The sequence below is a fragment of the Callithrix jacchus genome, chromosome 13, assembly GCF_049354715.1.
Source record: "Callithrix jacchus isolate 240 chromosome 13, calJac240_pri, whole genome shotgun sequence".
Classification (NCBI taxonomy): Eukaryota; Metazoa; Chordata; class Mammalia; order Primates; family Cebidae; genus Callithrix; species Callithrix jacchus.
In genome coordinates, this window is record NC_133514.1 from 66552213 (window position 1) to 66580179 (window position 27967).

At 39.4% G+C, this 27967-nt stretch overlaps 1 protein-coding gene across 1 annotated transcript; it reads left to right on the top strand.

Annotated features, from left to right (window-relative positions):
• Nucleotides 1-675: 675 nt before the first annotated feature.
• RIOK3 (RIO kinase 3) lies at nt 676-26721 on the top strand. The gene is made up of 13 exons (XM_002757118.5): nt 676-893; nt 8747-8862; nt 9465-9610; nt 9703-9810; nt 10015-10124; nt 11603-11746; nt 12883-13010; nt 18473-18670; nt 19968-20127; nt 21683-21763; nt 21856-21945; nt 23223-23330; nt 24750-26721. Exons 1-13 carry the CDS (start codon nt 831-833, stop codon nt 24855-24857), a joined length of 1560 nt encoding a protein of 519 aa, XP_002757164.2. The 5' UTR covers nt 676-830; the 3' UTR covers nt 24858-26721.
• The last annotated feature ends 1246 nt before the right edge of the window (nt 26722-27967 follow it).

Genomic DNA, 27967 nt, shown 5'->3' on the forward strand with positions numbered 1-27967 from the left:
ACACTCAGGGTAATTTTGAGGACTAAAGAGTTAATGGAAGGTTTTGAACAGTGCATTGATATTCTAAGTGAAATACAATGCTTAGTTATCTTTTACCTGTCATTTTATTAGAATCTCCACAAAATACAGAGTCAAAACTTTTATTATGCAGCCTTACTTTTGCTCACTGTTATGTAACACATTTTACACATTTTCCTCATTCCACACCCCGCCCAGCAACAACCACCACCACAAACTCCGACTGTCCCCTCCAGGCCCTTTTCCCTCTATAAACCTGCCGTTTTCTGTCTCCCAAGTCATCGCAGTTTAGAATTACGCCACGAAACAATGAATAAACAGAGAGAGCCTAGTTTGTTTATTTATTTACGATCCACAAGTCTAATCTAGTTTAGATTCAGCGGCTGTCTCAGGTGCCAAGGAGGAAGGAAGGAGATGGCAGTACGGGGACAGGGCAGAGCCTGGGCCAAAGGAAGCCACACCCAGTCGCGGCCCGACCCTGGCGGACACCGGCAACGTGACCCCAAGAGACAGCCAGCTGGTCCTTGTTTCCCCGAGACCGGCTGTCAGTGGCCGGAAGTGGCCCGCCCGGGAGCAGGGAAAGGTGCCTTAAGGTGGAGCTAGGGGCGGGCGGCCAATCGGAAGCGACTGTCCCCGCGAATTGGGCGGAAGAGGAGCGATCCAGTTCCGGACGCGGCCGCCGCTGCCGCCATCTGTCACCTCCGCTCCGGCACCAGCAGCCAGTCGCCCCTGCCCCGCCTGTCTCCTCAGCGGAGCCTGCTTCCCGTCCTGCCACCTCTCTGCTCTGTTTCTGTCGCTGCCTTCATCCCCCAATGGATCTGGTAGGAGTGGCATCGCCTGAGCCCGGGCCGGCAGCGGCCTGGGGACCCAGCAAGGTAAGTGGCAGACGAAGTTGGAGTACACCTGCGTTGGTCACCCCGGCTGGTTCTCTCGGAAGGCCCGGGGAGGGCGCCTTGGTGGGCGACTCGGGAGGTTCTGGGGCTGGACCCCGCCGACCTCGGCAAGGGGGGCACTGGCCGCCGGTCTGTGGAAAGAGAGGTGCGGAAAGGGAGCACCCCTCTTTTCACAGCCCCGCGGATGGGGGGAGCGGAAAGAGGGGTGGAGGGCGGCTGGGGTTCCCAAAGGCCACCTTGAGTAGTTAGGGCTCTCTATTTCTTCAGCTCTCTCTCCTGAATCACCGTAGCATGTATCTGAGCAGGACTGGCTTACACACGCTGACACTAGAGGGGAAACAAGCACGATCTTGTTTTTCACTGGCCAAGTTGAGTCAGCCGAATACACAGCCAGCCAGATAGAAAGTTGGTTTAGGAAGCTATTTCCTTAATTTGACAAGTGTGGTTATCCCAGTTTGGAACTTACTTGTTTTTGAAGTAGTAAAAGATAAAACCCAGGCGCACCCTCCTCCCTCGATGCTAATATTCAAGTGCACACCACGGACTGTAAAGTGGTTATGAATTTTTATTATCTGCCTAGGATTTGACGTTTAAACTTTTTCATAGAATGACAAACTAAAAACGTTTATTTCACATTTGGTTTCTGGTTTCCAGGCAGGCCCTTTTCATACTTTGATTATATGGATGAAAATGCTTTTCTGCCACTTTATAGAGGGTCTGCTTGAGAGCAGAGGGCTTCCATTGGGATTTTGTGTTTCACAAATTAAGGTTGTGAAAGAATCTAGCTTTTCTAGCTTCATAATTGTTCTTTACATTCTAACACAGGATATTTATTCCCATTTAAAAGGTTACCTGTGAAACTTACTAGTTCTTCAGGCCAGGTCTTAACAGGAAAAGAGGTCAATAATTAGCTATTAAGTAAGGGAAGGTTAATTTTATAAAAGCTCTCATACAACTGTTGGAAGAATCTGAGGTACTGCATTGGCAAATGTGGTTACATCTGCATGTTATTTTGTGTGTTTTTCCTTAAGGCCTTGTTTACAAGGTCAAGATTAGTAGACATAAAAGCATGAAATCAGTAGACAGAGACTAATATTATAAATATATACTCTATATATTAAAGTCCTTCGGTTAAGCATTAACAAAGTCTGGTAAAAATGTCAAATGAGACAAACTCTATTCATAATACATCCTAATTTCAGAACAAATTTCACTTACAGAACTAATTCAGTATAAAATATTTAACAGTCATATTTTTACTTAAGTGTACATCAACAGAACTATAAAATCCCATTTTTATTGTGCAACAAAAAATGCTCCTCGGATTTATAGGTGCTCTCTATTGGGAGGACAGTGTTTTAAGAGGCAAAACAATTAGAAAGAGGCTGAAAGTGCTATCATTAATCCTTTTTTTTCTCTAACCTTGTGGAAAACCAGAGTGATGACAGAAGCCTACATGGAAGAGGTGAAGATTTGAGGAGGGTTTTGAAAAATGGAAAGATTCTCAAAACTTTTTTGTTAGGACTTTTTCTTTCTCTCTTTTTTATTTTTATTTGTTTATGAAGACTCTGGAAAATGCCACACTCTTTGGAGAGTTAAAAAGACAAAGAATGTCTTATTACTTTTGTGAAAATTTTGACTTCATAGACCCTCCGAGTGGGTCTTGGGGATCCTTCTCCCAGGGTACCAGGGTACAAGTTACAAAATGCTGAATTACTTTTTTTTTTCTTTAAGATAGAGTTTCACTCTTGTTGCCCAGGCTGGAATGCAATGGCATGATCTCAGCTCATCACAAGCTCCGCCTTCTGGGTTCAAGTGATTCTCCTGCCTCAGCCTTCGGAGTAGCTGGGATTACAGGCATGTGCCACCATGCCCAGTTAACTTTTTTGTATTTTTAGTAGAGATGGGGTTTCACTATGTTGGCCAGGCTGGTCTTGAACTCCCGACCTCCTTGGCCTCCCAAAGTGCTGGGATTACAGACGTGAGCCACCACACCCGGCCACTGAACTACTATTACAGTCAAATAATTTTAGGGGAAATCCAAGAAGGGAGGATTGGCAAACTCTAAGCAAAAGTGAGGAAGTGTGTAGCTCTGTTGATAGAGTTGTGTAAAAAAAAAAAAAAAAAAAAAAGAATTAGCAGTACTCCTCAAAAGTGTCAAAGTTATAAAAAATAAGGAAAGTCTGAGAAACTCACAGCCTAAGAGGAGCTTAAGGATACGTGACAACTTAATGTAATGTGGTGTTCTGAATTGGATCCTGGAAAGGAAAAAGGATGTTAGAGCAAAAAACTAAGGAAATCTGAATAGAGTTTGGACTTCAATTAATAATAATAATGTGTCAATATTGGTTTATTAATTGTGACAAATGTATAATACTAATGCAAGGTGTTACTATTATAACACTCAGTTTGGAGAAACTGAGTGTGTAGTATTTGGGATCACTGTACTGTCTTGGCAGTTTTTTTTCTGTAAAGTAAGACTATTCTAAAACTGAGATTTTTCTTTAAATGGATTACCGTTGTTATGTAGACCCAGATCATTTTTTTTTTTCAGAGACACTTGTCTTGAGTTGAAAAATTACTTACTTAAATATTCTGTTTATATTATGTCTTTTATGTCTTCTAGCTGCATGGTTAGAAAGGGGACCTTCCTGTAGGTTATGGTTCTCTTGACTTGCTTCCAGTAGAGGACTGAATTTTTGTTACTGTGTGCCTCTTTCATTTTTGCTGGTTTGTTTTCTTTCTTTTCTTTTCTTTCTTCCTTTCTTTCTTTCTTTCTTTCTCTCTCTCTCTCTCTTTTCCTTTCCTTTCTTTTCTTTTCTTTTTCTTTTTCTTCTTTCTGACAGAGTCTCGCTCTGTTGCCCAGTCTGGAGTGCAGTGGTACAATCTTGGCTCACTACAACCTCTGCCTCTTGGGCTCAAGCAATTCTCATGCCTTAACATCCAGAGTAGCTAAGACTACAGGTGTGTATCACCACGCCTGGCTAATTTTTTTTTTTTTTTTTTTTTTTTGTATTTTTGTAGAAACGGGGTTTCACCATGTTGCCCAGGCTGGTCTTGAACTCCTGAGCTCAAGCAATCTGCCTGCCTCGGCCTCCCAAAGTGCTAGTATTACAGGCACGAGCCACCGTTGTTTTTAATTTTACTTAATTTCACCAAGCTGACTGTTGTTTTTAATTTTACTTGATGCTTTACCCATACTTATCTGCAATAACTCTTTTTAAAAAATGATATAGGAGGTGGAAGGAAAGGGAGATAATTCCCCTCTAATGTGCAGCCAGCCAGGTGGGGGAGAATGCAGTAGTAGGGAAGAACCCCAAGGAACAGAGTTCAGTGGTGGCAGTTTTGTAAAGGAGAGGAAAACAGGGTGGGTCTTAGGGTTATTTAGCCACAGGAAAGAAAAAACCAAGAGGCTGGTTAAAAGCTTGATGAATGTCCTTTGAAGAACAATTGCTAACTGGAAAGGATTATATGGGGTGCCGCATCAGATTGTGACACAGTAGGAAGTTTGTGTTGATGAGTGGAATAGTAGGAAATGACTTTGGATAGCTAGGACAGAGCAAGATTATAGAGGGACTTTCCCTCATCTCATTATATTTTTTACCAAGAGCGGTTTACTGGAGTCACAGATAACAGAGGATTCCCTTACATACAGTCTGTGGTACCTGTTCATAGGAGGAGCCTGCAGTAAATTTTCGGAGCATTTGGGATAACGAACTGCTTCTGTCTATAGGGAAAGCCCAGGGGATCTTCCCCCATCCCAGAAGCTGTCCCTCTCACAGCCTGGGAAAGGTGTATGCAGGGCTTTTAACTGTGGTCTTGAAGAGTTCGGGTTTGATTTCCAAGTATAGGAGTGACAGCCTTTCTGAAATCTTTACTTATTTCCCTCACCCAAGGAAATTGCCTCAGTGTGAGGTGGACCAGTTGAGCTGGCACAGGGTAGTGTAGTCTCTAGAGTCTAGGGTCAGCAGGCGTGTGCATGAGGGTACCTTGGTGCTGTTAGAGGTCTCTACATGTTTCCCTTTCTGATCCAGTGTATCTGTGAGTAGGTCAATCTCTGCCTCAAAATAACAAAATTCCTGCCTGTCATTTTTGCCTTTTTTGAGACATTGTCAGCTAATACTTTGTTTAATACCTTAGCAGAATTAATTGACAAATGGCAAAAGACTTGAAGCTTCACAAGTGAGCAGGCAAAAGGGCAGACTTTCCATGATGGGGGAAAGGGCATTAGAGTAGTAGGGATGTAGAAAGGCATCAGACCTCTGCAGCCAGTCATTGCAGTGTTTGCTTTTGGCACATACTGCTCAGGGAATACTGGAATGCCTCTTAATGTCTGAAGCTCTGTGCTGGGCTCTGAAGATGGATGAGAAGATTCTACCCTTCTAAGGGTCATGCTCTATTGTGGCTAATGCATTAACCCTAATACAGTGATCAGTCCTGCATTAACAGTGTTTGCATATTGCTATGGGAACACAAAGGAAAGGATCCAACTTTGGTAACATTAAGACAGCCGAATAGAGGAGGTGACATTTAATTGGTGTAAATACAGAAGGGAGAAAAACCAACGGTAGAGAAAGGAATGTGTGAAGGTATGCAGGGGGGAAAGTATGCCATTTTTTTTTGTTTTTGAGACAGTCTTGCTCTGTCTCCCAGGCTAGAGTAAAGTGACACAGTCTCAGCTCACTGCAACCTCTGCCTCCCAGGTTCAAGTGATTCTGCTGCCTCAGCCTCCCAAGTAGCTGGAACTACAGGCGCCCGCCACCACTCCCAGCTAATTTTTATATTTTTAGTAGAGATGGTGTTTTGCCATGTTGACCAGACTGGTCTCAAACTCCTGACCTCAGGTGATCTGCCAGCCTCAGCCTTCCAGAGTGCTAGGATTACAGACATGAGCCACCGTGCAAGGCCTAAGTATGCCATCTTTGGCATATAGTTAGTGTTAGTAGAGTGTAGAATAGATGAGGGTTGAGATTGGAAAGCTAAATCAGGGCAAGTTGTAAAGGGCATTCCTTGCTGAGGAATTTGGATTTTATTTATTTATTTAGAGATAGGGTCTTACTCTGTCACCCAGGCTGGAGTGCAGTGGCACAATTATAGGGCTCAAATGATCCTCGTACTTCAGTCTCCTGAGTAGCTGGGACTACAGGCATTTGCCACTGTGCCCAGCTAGTTTTAAAATTTTCTGTGGAGATGAGGTCTTGCTGTGTTTCCCAGGGTGGGGAATTTGGATTTTCTATTGCAGGCGGTAGGGCAGTTGGCTTCTCATTCCAGGATGAGGTGATGGGGAAGCTGTATAGCAAAATGCTGAGAGTGCAGCCTGGCATCCTACTGCCTGGTTCAGAGCTCCTCTTGGGTTAAAAGAAAAGCCTTTATGTATTTCAGTTTTAAAATCCATAAAATGGGGATGGATTGCAGCTACTCAATTGTTGTGTGATTTAAGTAATCTATGTAAGTTATGTGTATTTAACTAAATGACTTAAATATAGTGAATATTCAAATGTTGTCTGTTATGAAACTGTTAGTCATTGCCAAATGTGATTGAGAATTCTGAGATAGATGGTCATCTGCCTTTTGGAACCTGGACTATAAAACTGATCAGATGAAACATTTCTAGGCTAAACACCATTGTATTTTCTACCTAGAGGATGAAGTCAGCAGAGTCGTGAGGCCAAAAAGTTAGTTATATTCTCCAGATTAGAGAAAGCTTCAAGATTCTAGACCTTAAAATCCTTACCAGGAGAGTTCTCCACTCAATTACACATAAGCTCTGAGTGAATGAGAGTCACACCAGACCTTCAGGAAGACTCTTCTCTCCAAGTCTGGCCTTATAGAAGGCTGGAACGGTTCTGCGATAGTGTTTGTGGGTGTGTGCCAGATGCCAAGTGTATTTCCTCAATCTCAGGGTGAGACTAGATAAAACTTGATTCTCATTCACTCAGGCATAAATATAGTTATCATTTGTCATCCTTAAGGTGCTCCACCCAAACAGCCTGAGCCAAGTAAATTCCTGAATGTCAATAATGTGGAACCTCAACAAAGGTCACTTGCCCAGTTGTCTCTGAGTGTCATGCAACAAACAAGTCTTTAGACCAACTAGAGGGCCGGCACTGGCTGAACTCGATCAAATAATTTTGTGGCTAACACAGATATCATTTTATGCTATATTCTAAATTAGATACTCAGTAGTAGGTAAGGAATGAGTTTGGACTTCATCCTAAAAGCAATGGGAAAGAATAAAAGAGATTTTGAGTAAGGAGATGGAACTAATCACATCTGCATTTTAGAACAATTGTGTTATGGTGTGGAGAATGGACACTAGCAAGATTGAGAGCAGAAGGATTCGTTAGGATGCGCTGAAAGTAACCCAGTGAATGGGATACCTTGGAGTAGAATTATGGAAGAGGGATGGAAAGAACTGGGCAAGTTCAGGAGATGCTTAGACATCTTAATATTAAAGGTCTTAATCACTAGGCTATAAAATATAATCATTTGCTGCTGCTGGGGAAAGCATCTTGCTCCCTCAAAAATTATGAATTTGAAATAAACCTACAGTTTGATTTCAAGAAAGCTGAGGCAGTGGTATGTCACTGAGGAAGGCCAGCTGGATCTGAGAGAATATTACTGTGCTGTGTTGGTATTGTTTTAAGAGCCTGTTTCTCAGCTTCTAAAGTTCAGAAATAAAATTTTAGGGCTGGGTATGGTGGCTCACACCTGTAATCCCAGGATTTTGGAAGGCTGAGGCAGGCAGATCACCTGAGGTTAGGAATTCGATACCAGCCTGGACAACATGGCAAAACCCTATCTGTACTAAAAATACAAAAATTAGTGGACATGGTAGCTCACACCTGTAATCCCAACTACTCAGGAGGCTAAGGCAGGAGATTTGCTTAAACCTGGGAAGATGGAGGTTGCAGTGAGCCAAGATCACACCACAGCACTTCAGCCTGGGTGACAGAGGAGACTCTGTCTCCAAAAAAAAGGAAAGAGATAAAATAAAAACTAAAATTTTTGTTGATTGTTCTTGCTTTTTGTGTGTATATGTATGGCAGGGGGTCTCACTCTGTCACCCAGGCTGGAGTGCAGTGGCGTAATCTTGGCTCACTGCAACCTTAACCTGCTAGGGTGATTCTCATGCCTCAGTCTCCTGAGTAACTGGGACTACAGGCACGCACCACCACACCCAGCTAATTTTTTTGTATTTTTGGTAGATATGGGGTTTCACCATGTTGGCCAGGCTGATCTAGAACTCCTGACCTCAGTGATCTGCCTGTGTTGGCCTCCCGAAATGCTAGGATTACAGGCCTGAGCCACCACGCCTGGCCTGTTTTTGTTTTTAGCACATTCTAAGATGTCTTGAGAAGGGCTGACATAATTTGTATACTTCGATGGCTCAGCATTAAAATGAGATATAACTTTTCATTAGGCTTCAAATCGTGCTAGTTGGTATAGTCTACTCCTGTAAGACAATCTACTTGGGAAATCAGATTATAAACAGAAAGTAGCTTGGTGAGCAAGGAATTGGAACAAGAGGAATTACATTAACGTATTGGCTGCTGGGGGGATGCTATAAAAACATGATGCTTCCCCTCAGCTTTAAGGATATACCCTCTTAGCAGGCTAGAAAGTGCTTTGGGATGTTTTAGTTTATATTTATCCTTGAATAAATTTGACCTGGGAGATATTTTTCCTTTTGAGACGATTTCTGCAAAGAGCTAATTGTTCATTTTTGGTTTTTAACTACATAGTTTAATTCTCAAAGATAACCTTCTTTGTAAAATGAGAGGTACTATATTTCATTATGATTAATTGAGCTGTTCTTTTTTCACTTTTAATAGTGTCCGTGGGCTATCCCTCAAAATACAATATCTTGTTCTTTGGCTGATGTAATGAGTGAACAGCTGGCCAAAGAATTGCAGTTAGAAGAAGAAGCTGCTGTTTTTCCTGAAGTTGCGTAAGTAAAATTCACAAAACACTTTATGTAGCAACTTATTATAGCAAACTTTTAGGATCTGATGAGTAATTGTCATGACAAGTGGTTAGGAAAAAGCAGCACAGAAGAAAGCACCATGCTGAGAGTCCACTGATATTTGAATTTTGGTCCAGAGTCTGCATTGGTTTTCACTGTTATCTTGGACAAACCACTGTTTCTGTGGGTTTTGGTTATTTCATGTTAATGCCACAGTTGAACTAGATGAGGTACAGATTTAATCAAGTGTTTATAGTTTATATTTTCATGAATATGTATCTGTTCTTTCATTATGGATAAATGAAACATCCAGACTTTCATTCAGAACAAATGAATTCTAGATCTCAGTTTGGATTTTATTATAGAACCTTTAGCTTTCTCTCCCAGCTCTCTTAATCCAAGTTGGTACTCCCACAGGTGCATGCCATTGGTCTTAAGGCTAGCTGTGCAGGAGAAGATGATGGTTTGGTAGAGTTCTTTCCCATTGTTCAATTTTAACGTGGAAAAGGCAGCTCTTACTCTCATAATTGGCAACCTCTGTTAACTTAAGCACATTATATTAGTATATATTGCCTTATTTTGAATAGTGTTGCTGAAGGACCATTTATTACTGGAGAAAACATTGATACTTCCAGTGACCTTATGCTGGCTCAGATGCTACAGATGGAATTTGACAGAGAATATGACGCACAGCTTAGGCGTGAAGAAAAAAAATTCAATGGAGATAGCAAAGGTACTATAACCTTATTGTGACAACTCCATTGAGTGTAGAAAACACTCATAATGTGCTCCTAAGTAAATTTTCAACTATTTTTGCTTTTTAAGTTTCCATTTCCTTTGAAAATTATCGAAAAGTGCATCCTTATGAAGACAGCGATAGCTCTGAAGATGAGGTTGACTGGCAGGATACTCGTGATGATCCCTACAGACCAGGTACCAAAGCTTTTATTTTCTGGGGGCAGCAGAATAGAGGTATAGGAAGACTAATTTTTCCAATGAACTCTTTTAGTTTTCTATTTTTCTTTGAATCTCATTTGGTAATTTACTCTTAGATTCAAATGGCTTTTCAGACAACATTGAATGCAGCAATATAGTCTTTGCTATTTTTATATACCTGGCTTGTTTTAATGCCTTTAGCAAAACCGGTTCCCACTCCCAAAAAGGGCTTTATTGGAAAAGGAAAAGATATCACCACCAAACATGACGAAGTAGTATGTGGGAGAAAGAATACAGCAAGAATGGAAAATGTAAGTTACAGAAAGTATCTATCTCTGAATTTAGAGTTTTGTTTGAATATGTTTTAAAAACAGGACTGATTCTAAATATAATATCTTAGATTTCTAAAAATACCTTTCTTCCTTTCTAAAGATATTTTAAGATAATAATACAGCAATATCATGGAAACTGAGACATTAATGAAAATACAAAGTACCTCAGAATAAAATTCTGTAGCAGCATTGAAAAACTAATTTGACGCACATTGATTCTAAAATTAATAGTTATTATAAAAATAACATTTATTCTTCAGCATATTTCTATAAAATAGCATACCTACCCAAAAAAACAGAACAGTGGTGATGGGGGAATATGAATGGGAGGGAGAAATATTTTTCACCATATCACCTTTTGTGCTTTTTGAATTTATTATCTTGTGCCTGAACTACCTGTGCGAAATCAGAAGTAATGTGTAATTTTTAAAAATAGCATTCTAGGCCGAGCTCACGCCTATAATCCCAGCACTTTGAGAGGCCGAGGCAGGTGAATCACGAGTTCAGGAGTTTGAGACCAGGCTGGCTAACATGGTGAAACCCCATTTCTACTAAACATACAAAAAATTAGCAGGGCCTAATGGTACATGCCTGTAATCCCAGCTGCTCGGAAGGCTGAGGCAGGAGAATCGCTTGAACCCAGGAGGCGGAGGTTATAGTAAGCCGAGACCACACCATCGCACTCTAGTCTGGGTGACAGAGTGAGAGTCCATCTCAAAAATATATACATAGCATTCCAAATCCTTTATAAATATCATGGTTAATATAATATATTAAAGATTTAAATTTTAAAGCACAAATGTTTGTTAAGTAAACATGTTAAAGGATATCATTTCTAGAAATATTCCAGGTCTGATTCTAGAATAGTTCTGTCCAGTAGAACTTTCTGTGGTAATGGAAATGTTCTATATTTGTGTTGTTCAATATGGTAGCCACATTTGCTACTGAGGACTTGAAATTTGGGTGGTATAATGGAGGAAATGAATTTTTAATTTAATTAACTTAAATATCCAAGTGTGGCTAGTGGCTACCTAACTGAATTGCACAGTTCCAGAACATAATTGTCACGGTGTGGACATAGTCTGCTATTAACAACCCACTCTTCACAGATAATTACAAAATTGTATTTGGTAAGATTTGGTGTAGCCTTCACAGTACAATATTTTGTCCTTTGGCTAAAAGCAAGGTACAACTCATATGCCAAAAGTTGTACCTTAGTTTTGGATGTGATGAGATGTTTTCTATGCATATAATAAATGCCTTCCTTTGGGTTGTAATATCTTAAATAATATTGCTCCTTTTTCTATGAGTTAATTTTTTCTCTATAGCAGCTATGAGTTCTGCTTTTCTAGTATGATCATCTGTTGAGTAAGAAATTAGACTACTCGTTTGTTTTTTGTTGTTGTTTTACTGTCCCTATTTTAAAGTATTTAGATGCTAATTCTTCTTTTTGGCAGTTTGCACCTGAGTTTCAGGTAGGGGATGGAATTGGAATGGATTTAAAACTATCAAACCATGTTTTCAATGCTTTAAAACAACATGCCTACTCAGAAGAACGTCGAAGTGCCCGCCTACATGAAAAAAAGGAGCATTCAACAGCAGTAAGGATTTATAGACTTTTTTTTCTTTTTTACTAGGAAGATTCATATTTGAAAACTTGGGGGAAGAAAAAAAACTCCATGTTTGATATTTTTTATGAGATTGGCTTTTCAAATTAAAGATGTAAATAAAGCCAGGCACTGTGCACCCACCCGTAATCCCACTACTTTGGGAGACAGAGACAGGAGAATTACTTGAGCCAAGGAGTGCGAGAATAGCCCGGGCAACATAATGACCCCCAGCTCTACGAAAAAAATTAGCTGGGCATTGTGGCACACACCTGTGGTCCCAGTTACTTGGGAGGCTGAGGTAGAAGGATCACTCAAGCCCAAGAAGTCAAGGCTGCAGTGAACCATGTTTGTACCACTGTACTGTAGACTGGGTGACAGAGGAAGACCCTGACTCAAAAAAAAAAAAAAAAGCGCGATGTAAATAAGCCAGGTGATGTGGCTCCCAGCACTTTGGGAGGCCAAGGTGGAAGGCTTGCTTGAGCCCAGGAGTTCGAGACCAGCCTGGGCAACATTGGAAAGCCCTAGGAGACCCTGTTTCTGCAAAAATAGTAAAAATTAGCTGGGCATCCAGCATGGTGTATGCACTTGTAGTCCCAGCTACTTGGGAGGCTGAGGTGGGAGGATCACTTTAACTTGAGTCCAGGAATTCAATGCTGCAGTGAGCCATAATCATGTCACTGCATTCCATCCTGGACCACAGAGTGAGACCCTGTCTCTCTCTCTCTCTCTCTCTCTCTCTCTCTCTCTCAAAAAAAGATATTAGGCTGGGCTTGGTGGCTCACACCTATAATCTCAGACTTTAGGAGACTGAGGCGGGTGGATCAAGAGGTCAGGAGTTCAAGACCAGCCTGGCCAACATGGTAAAATCCCTTGTCTACTAAAAATACAAAAATTAGCCAGGCATGGTGGCAGGCACCTGTAATACCAGCTACTCAGGAGGCTGAGGCAGGAGAATTGCTTGAACCTGGGAGGTGGAGGATGCAGTGAGCTAAAATTGTGCCATTGCACTCCAGCCTGGGCAACAAGAGCAAGACTCCATCTCAAAAAAAAAAAAAATATTTGAAGTGGCTCAGAAAATGTTTTGTGATTAGCAGTTATTTTCACTTACAGTGCTTTATCTCTTGCAGGAAAAAGCAGTTGATCCTAAGACACGTTTACTTATGTATAAAATGGTGAACTCTGGAATGCTGGAGACAATCACTGGCTGTATTAGCACAGGAAAGGAATCTGTTGTCTTTCATGCATATGGAGGGAGGTAAATGAACAAAATATGATACCATCATATGAAAAAAAGCTTAGTCTCTTCTCCTCAAGATTAATGGATTTACAGAGAATCAGATAATGCTGCATGGCAAGCAGAGTAATTTTAATTTTTAAAGTGTAAACTGTAGAAAGTCTAGGTACTATAGGAATATATAAAGAAAAGCACATCCTGTTACTACCACACAGAGATAATCATTAATAATTTTGGGTAGACTCATCCAGTTTTTTTAGTGCATGTATTATTTTCTTTCTTTTTTGAGATGGAGTTTCACTCTTCTTGCCCAGGCTGGAGTGCAATGACGGGATCTCGGCTTACTGCAGCCTCTACTTCCCAGGTTCAAGTGATTCTTCTTTCTCAGCCTCCCGAGTAGCTGGGATTACAGGTGTATGCCACCGTGCCCGGCTAATTTTTGAATTTTTTTAGTAGAGATGGGGTTTCATCATATTGGTCAGGCTGGTCTCAAACTCCTGACTCAGGTAATCCACCCGCCTCCACCTCCCCAAGTGCTGTGATTATAGGCATGAGCCGCCATGCCCAGCCGCATATATTATTTTCTACACTGTTGTAATTATACTATATTATACAGGAAAGTGTATGGGGCAAAGAACCTGGACCTGGGTTTGACCCAAAACTCATTTTATAATGCAAGCATTATAAAAAATTTCTTATTTGATTGTTTTATGCCATTTTACATTTTTAAACACCTTCTTTTGTCACAAGGGCTTAGGTAAAGAATGACATGGGAAGGGAAATATTTTTTAAGTGGAGCCTGTTTAGAGACTGTCCTTAAGCCAGGAACATTAGATCATCTGGTTACTCACCATTGAACCCAACCTGCAATGTACCATCTCAGCTATTCCTTTATCTTAACACCATTTACAAAAATGTTAAGATAGATTACAGAAATTGTTCCAGTTTTTTTTTAAGTTTAGAAGTTATTTATTGTGTACTTAAGAGGATTTAAGTGTTTATTGGTCAAATCCTTTTCTTTTGTTTTCTTAACTACTTAACTAGTCTTTCTTTTTAGATAAGACATATACGTATAGTTATTTATCAAATTATACTGTTAAATCCCAAAATGAATAGGATAAAAATGAATGTTAGGACAAAACATTTGAGCTTACATTTTTCAAGCTATCTGGAACAAGTTACTAAAACTCATTTAAAAACTGAATTTCACCTTCTAGGATTTTTGGGGGGGATAAAAGAGACCATATTTGATAATATCTGGTAATAACCATAATGATCATTTATTTCTTCCTTACGTTAAGCTTTCTTTTTCTCTTTGCAAATCTCGAATGAAGGTTCAAAGACCAGACAAATATTTTTAAATTGTACAGTTTATTTTAAAGTGAGAGATTACTCATGGTGGTAAATTAACACTACAGAAACGAATTAAATGAAAAGTAGCTTTCATATTGCCTATCCTCACCCCGTAGGTCTTTTCTACTGAGGTAACTGCTATACACAGGTTTTAGTCTTCCAGAAATTTTTTTTACCATATATTTTTTATTTTGTTTATACAAAAGAGATTATATTCTACATTCAGGGTCTTACATAATCTATATTCTAGCTTATGCCACACCCATTTTTAAAATAGTACATTCCATTGTGTAAATTCCTTTATGGGAGTATCATCGTACATATATCTTGGTATGCTTTTGCAAATATATCCTTTAGCTAAGGTTCTAACAATGAAATTGCTGGGGCGAAGACTAGTATGCATTTTTCCCCTTTTTGTTAAATAGTGGAAGCCCTCAATGAATGGAGAGTCTCTGATTTTGCTCACTGTTTGGGCCCCTGAGCTGGTTATTGTAGCAAGCATATTTCTTGATTTTTTTTTTTTTTTACTTAAAAATTTCTTTAAAATTTAGAAAACGTTTTCTTGTATGTCATCCTAAAGGCCAAAATTTTTAATTTGTGTTTATCTTTAAATAGAGGAAAGGTAATTTTCCTTACTGGTCAGATCTGCAGGTTGTGTACATTCTGAATGTTGGTAGATATTGCCTAATTGCCTTATAAGAAGGTTCACCAATTTATACTGTCGCCAACAGTATAAGCTTCTTTTCCTCTTCTTTTTTTTTTTTTTTTTTTTGAACTTGAGTCTTGCTTTGTCGCCCAAGCTGGAGTGCAGTGGCATGATCTCGGTCTACTGCAACCTGATTTCCCAGGTTCAAAGGATTCTCCTGCCTTAGCCTCCCGAGTAGGTGGGATTACAGGCTCCCACCACCTGGCTAATTTTTGTATTTTTAGTTGAGGCAGGGTTTCATTTTACCCTGTTGGCCAGGCTGGTCTCGAACTCCTGACCTCATGATCTGCCTGCCTCAGCCTCCCAAGTGATGGGATTAGAGGCGTGATCCACTGTCCCCAGCCCAAAGCTCTGGTCTCTATCACTCTCAGATTGGTCAGTCAATCAACAATTATTCAAACAGTAATTTGTGCTAATCAGGGGATAAAATATAAGACATGTTTCTTACTCTCAAAGAGCTTAAGCTTTAGTGAAAAGGAGAACATTCCAGTAAGAACCATTATGGTCAATGAAAGAGAATTATATAATAGAGTGCACAGTTAGACAAACGAGACCTCTTATGGGATAGGAATAGAAAATTAACACAATAATTGCCAGGTACATTCAGGGAAGATACCAGTGAAATTGGATCTCAGTCTGGATTCAAAAAATAGGTTAAAAAAAATCCAGTGTTGAGTATAAAAAGCTAGTTGCAGAATATAGATACAGTATATCATCTATTTAAATTTGTTGTCATACAGAAAATTACATAGAGAGATGTTTACTTTATAAATGCTTGTCGATACTTATATATTATCTTTTGAAAGAGACTAGAAATGCTAGAAATATAGCATTTATGCTAGTTAGTGCCTTTGGTGAGTTGAGATGGGGAATGGTAATCAGAGGGAACTTCAGCGTCATCTGTAATGTTTCATTCTTTAAGAAAAAGGCTAAGGGTGGGAGGGCTGACGTTTAGGCACTGAGAAGATTAAGAAGGTATATGTTTAGAGGGTAGTAGGAAGTAAAGCTGTGTAAGTAAACTGGAAATTGGTGAGGAGGACCTTAAAAGCCAGGCAGAGGGATGTGTTATTTGCTAAGAAACATGATATTTTTGTAGTAGGAGAATGACAAGGTAAATCTTATAAATTGGATTTGACCCTAGAGTCCAAGGAAGGAGTTTCTTGTATGGTATTTTTGCTAAGGCCTCACCTATGTGATTAAACTAGGCCAGTAACAAGGAGCTTATCTCAAAATCTAGCCTATTCTGCCATAATGTCTTTTAAGTTATTAGAGATTTCTTCTCTCAATAGAGTCTGTAATCTGTCTCCCTGAAAACTGTGTCATCTGTTAACTAAATAGTTGAGCAGCTGTCATGTACCAGGTACTCTTCTAGGTACTAGGGATACAATAATGAATGGCACAAGGAAGGTCTCTACCCTAATGGAATGTGCTTCCCCCTTTCCTCAACCGTCCTCCATGACAATAATAAACAAAAAATATCAGATATGTGCTATGCGGATAGTTAAAATAGGATGATGTCATAGTAACAGGCTGACTAGCTTTATTAGTAGGACAGGAAAGGCTTCTCCAGTGAAGTGACATGCAAATGACACATCTAGGATACATCAAAGATCAGGTGGATGGGCATTTTGAACTAGAGAGCAGCTAGTGCTAATGCCTTAGGACAGGTACAAAGCATCTTTGAGGGAGCGTAAGAAACCCAGTCTGCCTGGAGCTAGGATGTGAACAGGAGAGAGGGCTGGAGGAGTAAGCACAGGCTGGACCAGGTAGGATTGATTAGGCCAGGGTAAGGAGTCAGATCTTTAACTGCTCTGGGAATCAAAGCTATGAGTTGATTCTTATTTTCAAAAGATTGCTCTGTGGAAAATGAATTACAGGAGGAGAAGAGAAGTAGTAAGATCAGTTAAAATATTGTAGTGTAAGTGGGAAATGGTGAAGGTATGGACTAAGGAGAGTGGCAGTGGAAGTGAAGAGTAGGAGAGCACTGGTGTGTTTTGAAGGTAGAGGGAACAGCACATGCTGTTGGATTGGATGTGGGTATAAGAGGATAGATGGGGTAAGAGCAGCTGACGGTGGTGCCATTTAATGAGGTGAGAGCCTGGGGAAGGGTGGAGTGAGAACTCAGCATGAATTGTTTTGGGCATGTTAAATTTGAGTTGCCTGGTAGACTTCTAGGTGACGGCATGTAGGAGTTGGATAAATGGGCCTGAAGTTCTAGGGAAAGTCAGGACTGGGTTAGAAATGTGGGAGTTATCTGTATCGAGATGATATTTAGAGCCATGGGGCTAAATGAAATTGCCCAGGAAGAGAAGGGAGGTTTCTTAGAACCAGGTGAAGGACTTTAACCTTTTGAGACTAAATGGGAGAGGAGTCGGCCGGGAGAATATGGTACAGAAGGAGGTGGGTAGTTTGATTCAGAGTCTGTCCTTTGGAAATACAGTTCCTTTCTTTCCCAGATTAAGATCCTATCAGATATCTAAAGGTAAATATTAATATTGTTTCTCATTCCATCCACCTTTTCATTCCCACTGCCACCATCAAGACTGAAGCTCACTACTGGGGGACTATTGCCAATAGCATCCTGAGTCGACCCCACACCTGTGGCCTCTCCCTGAGCCTTTCCATGCTGACAGTATAATTATTTTGATCTTCATGAAGTGCGCATTTGAGAGAGCCACACTCAGAAGCCCTCACAATTCCCCACCACCTCCAGCAGTTTGTCTAGGCTCTTCACAGATGCACCTCTGTCCCATCCTTTAGCTCCACTTTTTTCATTCTTTCTCCAGCCAAGCCTTAACTATAGTGTTTGTTGTTCATCAGACATGTCCTGTGGTTTCCTGCCTCTGCTTTTGTTCATGCTGTTCAAATCCTACCCATTGTCCTGTTTGTTTCAGATGGCACTTGTGCCATGAAGCCTTGCAGCCTTGCCTGACCTTTCCAGTGAAAAGGGAACTTTCCTATTCATGTACTTCTTTCATTCTCTGCTGCCACTTCTTGTAGACTCATGGGGCAGGAACCCTTTTACTCACATTTATGTCTGCTGGGAGTGAAAGAGTTATTTTTTTAAAAGCTGTTTTATTTATGTTTTTATTGAATTTTGCTCCTGAACATATCAGAGAGACTAGCGTATTTTCAAGTGTGTATGTCTTCATTGTATCTCAAGCTTGATTCCATAGTCATTAAGTAAAGAACATTATGTTACGGATGGTTGAAAATTGGTTGACAATTTATTTGTAAGTATGTTTTATTTAAAAAATCAAACCAAAACCTAAGGCTTTATTAAGATCCAAAACCTAACTTTAAAAAACCAGACTTGACACTGAGAGAAGGTAGATCTAATTTAGTGTTACAGAATCTTTATTTTGAAATTGTTGTTCTTGTGAGCTGGCAACTTATACTGACTTATTTTTTTTATTCCACTTAGCATGGAGGATGAAAAGGAAGATAGTAAAGTTATACCTACAGAATGTGCCATCAAGGTATTTAAAACAACCCTTAATGAGTTTAAGAATCGTGACAAATATATTAAAGATGATTTCAGGTTTAAAGATCGCTTCAGTAAACTAAATCCACGTAAGATCATCCGCATGTGGGCAGAAAAAGAAATGCACAATCTCACAAGGTAAAGAAAATACTGTGGTAGACATCATCTTGGGTAAATACCTTTTTGCATTAGGATAAAAAAATCCATGCTTGCTTCTAAATTCATTTATGGAAATAAAGGCCAGGTGTATAACCTGAATTCATCCTTTTAGGATGAAAAAGCCATTTTCTTTTTTCTTTCCTCAGTAAAACTTGAGGGAAATTGGGGTATTTTCTGCCTTAGACATTTTATCACGTATCTAAATGCCATTTTTAAATTGCTTTTATTAAGAAGTAAAACTTCCAGCATCCAATTAGGCTTTGTATTAAAAAAAGGCTTCTTTTTTGTTTTAGAAAATGTTTATTACATTTAGTTTAATTTTGTGGGAGTAAGTTCTTACCAATCAAATTACATTTTGTTTTAGTTTTTATACTTGTATCTGAATTTTCTAAGTAATTTATTTTCTGTCAGATAATTTATCAACCAAGAAATTCAGTAATAATCCTTCTCATTAAAAACTTTTCCATTATTTTAATCTTTTGAAAGCTTAATTTTAGTTTGTTCTTTTCTAAAGATATTTGCTTTCAAAAGTAATTACTTATATATATTAGTTACAAAATTCCTCTACTGAGAGTTCCTTACTAAAAAAGCCAGGCATGATATGCACATGTACTCCCAGCTACTTGGGAGGGTGAGATGGGAGGATTGCTTGAACCTAGGAGTTCAAAACCAGCCCAAGAAACATAATGAGACATTGTCTCAAAAAATAAAAATAAATAAATTCCAGGTAGAATCATTGTCTAGAAGGTCTTGCTGTTCTCCAATCTCTTTTCTATACTGCTGAGATTCCTGCCTTTCTTAAAATTCTTTAACAGTTTTCTGTAGTGGAGCTTGCCTATCTTTGTAGCCTCAGCCCACGTTGCCCTGCCTGCTACTCACAGACCCAGCTATGTTAATTGATATACATTCCCCAAATGGACTGTGCTCTTGAACACCTCCCTGCATTTCCTGGCACTGTCTTCATCTGGCTAATTCCTGTTCCCCATCTCTTCTTCGAATAAGCCATCCTTGGTGCGGTGCTCCTGTAGCTCCTACCCATACCTCTGCCAGTGCATATGTCACGCTGCATTGTATTTGTCTCTTTACTTGTCTGTCATTTCCATCAGTCCATGAGCTCCCTACAGGCAGAGGCTGTGTTTTATTGTCTTTGTATTCCCACACCACCAGGGTAGAACATAGTGCCAGCTCATTGCAGGCCCTGATTAGATATTTATTGAATAAATGACATATTTTCTCCTTCTGATCTGTATATTCTTAATCATTTCTTTCTGTATAGAATGCAGAGAGCTGGAATTCCTTGTCCAACAGTTGTACTACTCAAGAAACACATTTTAGTTATGTCTTTTATTGGCCATGATCAAGTTCCAGCTCCTAAATTAAAAGAAGTAAAGCTCAATAGTGAAGAAATGAAAGAAGCCTACTATCAAACTCTTCACGTAAGTTGTCCTTCTAAAAGCATTTACGCACTGCCTTTAAAAAATATTTCCTCTAAACTTTAAAAAAATGTCCTTAAAGAAGCCAGGCATGGTGGCTTGCGCCTGTAATCTAGAACTTTGGGAGGCCTAGGCGGGAGGATCACTCGAGCCCAGGAGTTTGAGATCAGTCTGGGCAACATGGCGAAACCCCTTCTCTACTAAAAATGCAGAAATAATAGCTGGTCGTGGTGGCATGCACTTGGGATTCCAGCTACTCATGAGGCTGAGGCAGGGGAATTGCTTGAACCAGGGAGGTGGAGGTTGCAGCAGTGAGCCGAGATCGTGCCACTGCACTCCAGCTTGGGCGACAAAGCGAGACTCTGTTTTAAAAAATTAAAAATTGGCTGTGCATGGTGGCACACACCTGTAGTCCCAGCTACTCAGGAGTCTAAGGTGGGAGGATCACTTGCACCCAGGAATTTAAGGCAGCAGTGAGCTATGATTGTGCCACTGCACTCCAGCTTGGGCGAGATATAGAGCAAGACCCTATCTCTTTAAAAAAACAAACCAAGTTCCTAAAATAGTGCTATTTCAAGGTGCTGTAACAAAAACAAGAAGTTCGTGAAGGAATGTTAACACTGAAGAGTTGTTTTTATATCAATATGTGTGTGTCTTAAATAATTTTAGAAAACTCACAGACTTAACCAGGGAAGTCTTTATTGCTAGGATTAGTGACATAGTACATGAAGCTATATTTCACAAAACTTCATTAAATAAAATTTGCTGTTACTACATTTAGCAGATAAAGTACCTCATTAGTTTGTGTGCTGTCTTGAATGTTATGGTTTTTTGTATTTGTTTTTGTTTTCAAATAAGAGGCAGGGTCTCACAATGTTGCCAAGATTGGTCTCGAACTCCTGGGCTCAAGCCTCCCAGAGTGCTAGGATTACTGGTGTGAGCCACTGCACTCGGCCATTGAATGTTAATAGCTTTAACAGAGAAGGAAAGGAAACAGGTTTGGTCTCATCATAAGAATGTGATGATGGAAACTGAAAATAGTAGGGAGTGCAGATGTTAAGTTGGAAGGCATGTGTCGGGAATCTCGAGGAAACTACATGCTTTGAAATAGCAACTGAATTCAATCTGAGGACCTTCTAGGTTGAGAAAATACTCCTAATACTGCCATTATCCCCCTGTGTTTTCGGAGAAACTTAATGTGCTACTTTATGCAGTCTCTGCATGAAGCTGTCATGTAATGCAGCAGTTGATGTAAATATGGAAATGTTAATCCAAATTAATTTTTAAAGATATAACTAGAACGGTGATCCACTTTGCCTCCAAAGGAAAACATTGAAAGGAAAATCAAGTATGTTTCTGTGGCCTCTGGGAGGTGGGGTCACTGGGGAAGAGATGAAATAATGATGAACCTTTCCTATTTAATACTATTAAGGCTGGCAAACAAATGCATTAATGTTGATTTCTACTATAAAAGTGGGGGTGTGCCATCATCAATAATATAACTATATAATGCCACTTAGTTTATTCATTTCCTAATGTGAGCCTTACCTCTTCACAGTTGATGCGGCAGTTATATAATGAATGTACACTTGTCCATGCTGACCTCAGTGAGTACAACATGCTGTGGCATGCTGGAAAGGTGAGGAGAACATTTGGTTAGTGTTCAGATTTTATTACTTTAAGTAAATTTTTAAATGTAAATACATGAGTCTGTGTTCTGTATTGAAATAGGTCTGGTTGATTGATGTCAGTCAGTCAGTAGAACCTACCCATCCTCATGGCCTGGAGTTCTTGTTCCGGGACTGCAGGAATGTCTCGCAGGTAAATGTGTAAACCAATATGCCTTTTTTTGTTGAATGTAACAGCTGCATATATTTTTCTCATTCCTAAGATAAGTAAGAGGACCATATTCTTAGAAATTGAAGGAAGGGATACTGGCTGCTTTCAGGACAAGGACAAGGATATAAAGATCAATTTGTCAAATTTCATTTTGCAAGAATTTGATTCCATGTCTCACAGTTAGGTAAAATGTTCAAGGCACGGTGGCTCATGCCTGTAATTTCATCACTTTGGGAGGCCGAGGTGGGTGGATCACTTGATGTCAGGAGGTCAAGAACAGCCTGGCAAATGTGGTAAAGCCTCATCTCTACTAAAAATACAAAATTAGCCCAGCATGGTGTCAAGTGCCTGTAATCCCAGTTACTCGGGAGGCTGAGGCAGGAGACTCGCTTGAACCTGGGAGGCGGAGGTTGTGGTGAGCCAAGAACATGCCACTGCACTCCAGCCAGCCTGGGCAACAGCAAGGCTCCATCTCAGAAAAAAAAAAAAGTTCAAGGGAATAAGTGAGTGTTTTGGCTCCTTGTATTTAAATAGTCAAGTAGAAATTTAATGTGTGCGTAGTGGTTAAACAGAAGCTGGTATATAGTGTGCCTGCATGCTTGCTGCCATTTTTACCATTAAAAGAGGGACAGACTCTACTGTGGGACGTGTCTGATGACTGTCACTGTGAAGAAGGGTAAAAAGATTAGGTAGATAATAACTAAAAGGTTAGTTTATTTTATTTATATATATAAATGTGTGTGTGTGTGTGTGTGTGTGTGTGTGTGTGTGTGTGTATATAGGGGAAGGTAAAATTCAGTAAGCACAGGGTTGGATCATACTTGTTTGGCATTTCTAAGGGAAATGAATTGTTGGCAGTAGATTTGGATAGGAATGATTTTTCTAAAGCACAGAATAACTTCATATTGGAAATAACCTCTGAGCCTGCTTGAAATTTTTAATTCATGGAGTTTAGTGAAAGTATTCATTCTCTTTACATATTCAAAGCAATGCCAAGTGGTTTTATATATACCACTAATTTTTATAGCTATAGGAGGTGCAGTGAGATGAACTAAATCCAGAGGCAGAGTGGATATGTGAGAGGATGAAAAGCAACTAGAACCTGAGAATAGTCCAGCTTGGAATTAGAAAGATCGATGGTGGAAAAATGAGGGAAGGAATGTAGTGGTGTCTTTTTATAAATATGCTTCTTCCTGTTTTTAGTTTATAAGAGAACCTTGCTAGTACTTCTTACTGACGTTCTTGTATTTCCTTACTAGTTTTTCCAGAAAGGAGGAGTCAAGGAAGCCCTTAGTGAACGGGAACTCTTCAATGCTGTTTCAGGCTTAAACATCTCAGCAGATAATGAAGCTGATTTTTTAGCTGAGGTATGTGAGAAACAGCTGTTTTTCACCTTGCTGGTCATGCAGAACTGCATAGAGGAGATAACTGAAACTCAGAGCTAGTTTTATCCACCCTTTCCCACAAAACAAAATTAATTTGAGATTTTTCTTTTCTTGAGATGTTTTTGTTTTTTTTTTTTTTCTTTCTTTTTTTCAAGCCTTGTTTTGTCACCCAGGCTGGAATGCAGTGGCGTGATCTCGGCTCACTGCAACCTCCATCTCTTGGGTTCAAGTGATTTTCCTGCCTCAGCCTCCTGAGTAGCTGGGATTACATGTGTGTGCCACCATGCTTGGCTAATTTTTGTCTTTTTGGTAGAGCGGGGCTTTGCCATGTTGGCCAGGCTGGTCTTGAACTACTGGCCTCAAGAGATCTGCCCGCCTCAGCCTCCCAAAGTGCTGGGATTACAAGTGTGAGCCACTGCGCCTGACCTATTTTTGTTTTTTCCTATACTTAAAGTTCAAAATACACACACAGCAAAACATTTATTCAAAGAGGGCACCATTTGGTTAAGATGGGCAAACTGCATGTTTCCAGTAGACTCCTATTTCCCCTATTTAATGAATGAGGAAGGTGATACAAAAAGCAGTAACATGTGGTCCCTGCCCTTTACTGAACATAGAAAGTTAGAAGTGGCCATCCTTGGAACTACTCAGTTATTATAATATCAGATCTACAGAACCATGAAAAAGCTTTCTCCAGAGAAAGTCTCTTAAAACTAAACTAAATCTAAAAGGTGAAATAGCATTTAATTATTCCCAACATTATACCAAAGCAGAGAGGGATTGCTGAGTCTTTCCAGAACTCTGCAGGATGACTTGAGTTTGGTTAAGCTGTGTTGGCACCTAAGGCTAGAAAGAAATAACAGAAAGTTGGTAAATTCAGCCTCCAGCACAATACAGTTGATCAGTAAGTAAGTAAGTGATACTGTTGTTTGATGAATGGTAGAATTTTCTTTTTCTTGTTTCCTGAATGTTTTATAGAATACATTTTAAAACATAGCTAATTCCAATTGCTAGTTGCATAAAGATAGTAATTTGGACCCTTGTAATATAATCAAGTAAAAAAGATACATATATATATATATGACTATATGTGTACACATGCACACACACACATACACACACAATGTTTATAGTAATTTTAACTCAAACAATCATTAGGAATAACCCACTTTGTAAGAGAGTAAAAATTACTGGCCCACTCAGGCATGGTGGCTCACTCTTGTTATCCCTGTTATCCCAACACTTTGGGCGGCCAAGGTGGGAGGATCTCTTGAGCCCAGGAGTTTTAGACCAGCCTGGGCAACATAGACTCCAAAAAAAAAAGTTACTAGCACAATCTAAAATATGTCTTCTTTGAAAAGTAGGATTTTGACAAATGGATTCAATGTATTAATTTTGTAGATAGAAGCTTTGGAGAAAATGAATGAAGATCACGTTCAGAAGAATGGAAGGAAAGCTGCTTCATTTTTGAAAGATGATGGAGACCCACCAGTACCATATGATGAATAGCACTGATACCCACTGCTTCAGTGTTAACACACACACCAGTGATTGTCAGCTGCCAATAGCAAATGAAGTTATGGGTGACCTGAAATACCAAAACATGAGGAGTGGACAATGGTGCTTATGTGCTTTTTCCCCCTTGTAACCCATGTGCCAGATGTGTGGAATTTTTAGCTCAGCACTGAGAGAATAAAATGTCACTACCTCTCATCTTATGAACAGGAAAATATAATTATTTAACAGCTATAGGTTATCTGGCTGAAATAGACCTTATTTTACGTGACTTTTGGTGTAAAATGTCTTGATTAATTTTTTAAACTTAGGTAACATTTCCAAATATGGGAGGAAAGGCCAGATGTGTTTACAAGGGAGGGTTTCATTACAACATATTTGCTTTATTCACCTCCCTGTTTAGTGTTGAGTCTTTCCTTGAAGATTTTATTGGCCCAGCATTAGCCTTTCTCAATTTTGTTTCCAGACTGTGGCCATTATTCTAAAGGAAAATATATGTTCTTTATTGGGTAGAACAAATGGAAATCTGGTTTCAGAATGGCTGACAGAAATAGACATAAGCAATGTAATTTTTGTTGATATATCATGAACAGAATTCTTTTTCCATACTTATATCTAAGAAAAGGCATCATAAGTTTCTGAAAGAGATAAATATATAACAGCTTTCTGACTATCCAGTTAGCTTGGTTAAGCTGTGTAGCTTTCATTTTTTCTATATTTAGGTAAAATGGTTATGATATAACTCATGGTGTGGCTGATCTACATTTATCATAAAAATGTAAATTATCTGGAAGGACAGAATATAAGATTTAACCATGTTTGACGTATTTTAGTTAATGAAGCAAAATTTAGTTTACATTTCACTAAAACTGTGTACTTGATTGATTTTCAGAGAAATATAGCAAAATAATTAGAAATACTGAATCAGAGGATGAAAAGTATGTATAAAGCCATTTAGGGGCCAGGCACGGTGGACCACATCTGTAATCTCGGCACTTTGGGAGGTTAAGGCGGGCAGATCACTTGGGGTCAGTAGTTCAAGACCAGCTTGGGCAACGTGGTGAAACCCCGTCTCTACTAAAAATACAAAAATTAGCTGGGTTTGGTGGCTCTTGCCTATAATTCCAGCTTCTCAGGAGGCTGAGACAGGAGAATTGCTTGAACCTGGGAAGCAGAGGTTGCAGTGAGCCGAGATCATGCCACTGCACTCCAGCCTGGGTGACAGAGTGAGACTCTGTCTCCAAAAAAAAATTTTGGATACCAAATTAACCAACTAATTTGAGCTATCTGGCCTTACTTTTTAATAGTTTTTAGTATGCACTGGACACTACTTTAAAAAAAGCAATCACTGTACTCGGAAAGTATATTGGCTTTGTTAGGACTGAGGTTCATTAACTTCAGTGTAATCATTCCTCCTATTACTGAAATCAGATTGGAACCACTAAAGATCCAAACCTTCTGTCTGGTAATAGAAAGTAAAAATCTAGACATCCTTCACATTTGAAAGCTGTTTTTAACATTATGTTAAAATGCCAAATATGTTCTTTCTAGAAAAATATTTATTTTTGTTTTTGTTGGATAGCTTTTAATTGCATTTCAGTGAAGTGTGATTTTGGGTAGATGCTCATTATGTTTTTGAAAGGTTTACTATTCCAAAATAAAGATTTAGATGACTGGTGATATTGGCTTTACAGAAATTTCAGAGAACTAATTTTTAAAACCATTAGCATTTAGAACTTTTTTTGTTTTGTTTTCTGACATTCTGACAAAGAGCAGCAAACCACTGCTGTGTGGCATTCTTGGAGTGTGCTATGAATGTGCTTTTTAAGAAATTAAAAATGAAGAGATCATTTTAAAATTGGTTCTTTGTGTGGTGTCTTCCTGTTCCTTATATTAACTTACGTCCTGGTACCAAGTTGCCCTTTCTGTATAAAGTTAAGCAATATTATTATTATTATTATTTTTTTTTTTTACTGATTAAAGTATTATTTATTTATTTATTTATTTTTTTAAATTTTTTATTGGATTTTAGGTTTTGGGGTACATGAGCATAGCATGCAAGACAGTTGCGTAGGTACACACATGGCAGTGTGCTTTGCTTTTCTTCTCCCCTTCACCCATATTTGGCATTTCTCCCCAGGCTATCCCTCCTCACCCCCCCTCCCACTGGCCCTCCCCTTTCCCCCCCAATAGACCCCAGTGTTTAGTACTCCCCTTTCTGTGTCCATGTGTTCTCATTTTTCATCACCCACCTATGAGTGAGAATATGCGGTGTTTCATTTTCTGTTCTTGTGTCAGTTTGCTGAGGATGATGTTCTCCAGATTCATCCATGTCCCTACAAACGACACAAACTCATCATTTCTGATTGCTGCATAATATTCCATGGTGTATATGTGCCACATTTTTCCAATCCAGTCTATTATCAATGGGCATTTGGGTTGATTCCAGGTCTTTGCTATTGTAAACAGTGCTGCAATGAACATTCGTGTACATGTGTCCTTATAGTAGAACGATTTATAGTCTTTTGGATATATACCCAGTAATGGGATTGCTGGGTCAAATGGAATTTCTATTTCTAAGGCCTTGAGGAATCGCCACACTGTCTTCCACAATGGTTGAACTAATTTACACTCCCACCAACAGTGTAGAAGTGTTCCTTTTTCTCCACATCCTCTCCAGCATCTGTTGTCTCCAGATTTTTTAATGATCGCCATTCTAACTGGCATGAGATGGTATCTCAATGTGGTTTTGATTTGCATCTCTCTGATGACCAGTGACGATGGGCATTTTTTCATATGATTGTTGGCCTCATATATGTCTTCTTTCGTAAAGTGTCTGTTCATATCCTTTGCCCACTTTTGAATGGGCTTGTTTGTTTTTTTCCTGTAAATCTGATTGAGTTCTTTGTAAATTCTGGATATCAGCCCTTTGTCAGATGGGTAGACTGCGAAAATTTTTTCCCATTCTGTTGGTTGCCGATCCACTCTAGTGACTGTTTCTTTTGCCGTGCAGAAGCTGTGGAGTTTGATTAGGTCCCATTTGTCTATTTTGGCTTTTGTAAGAACTTGCCTTATGTATCTGGGTGCTCCTGCATTGGGTCCAT

Coding starts and splice junctions, on each gene's coding strand:
- RIOK3 (XM_002757118.5), top strand. CDS start 831: ATGGATCTGGTAGGAGTGGCATCGCCTGAGCCCGGGCCGGCAGCGGCC. Junction 9,811..10,014: donor TGATGATCCCTACAGACCAG/GTACCAAAGCTT, acceptor TAATGCCTTTAG/CAAAACCGGTTCCCACTCCC. Junction 23,331..24,749: donor AAGCTGATTTTTTAGCTGAG/GTATGTGAGAAA, acceptor TTAATTTTGTAG/ATAGAAGCTTTGGAGAAAAT.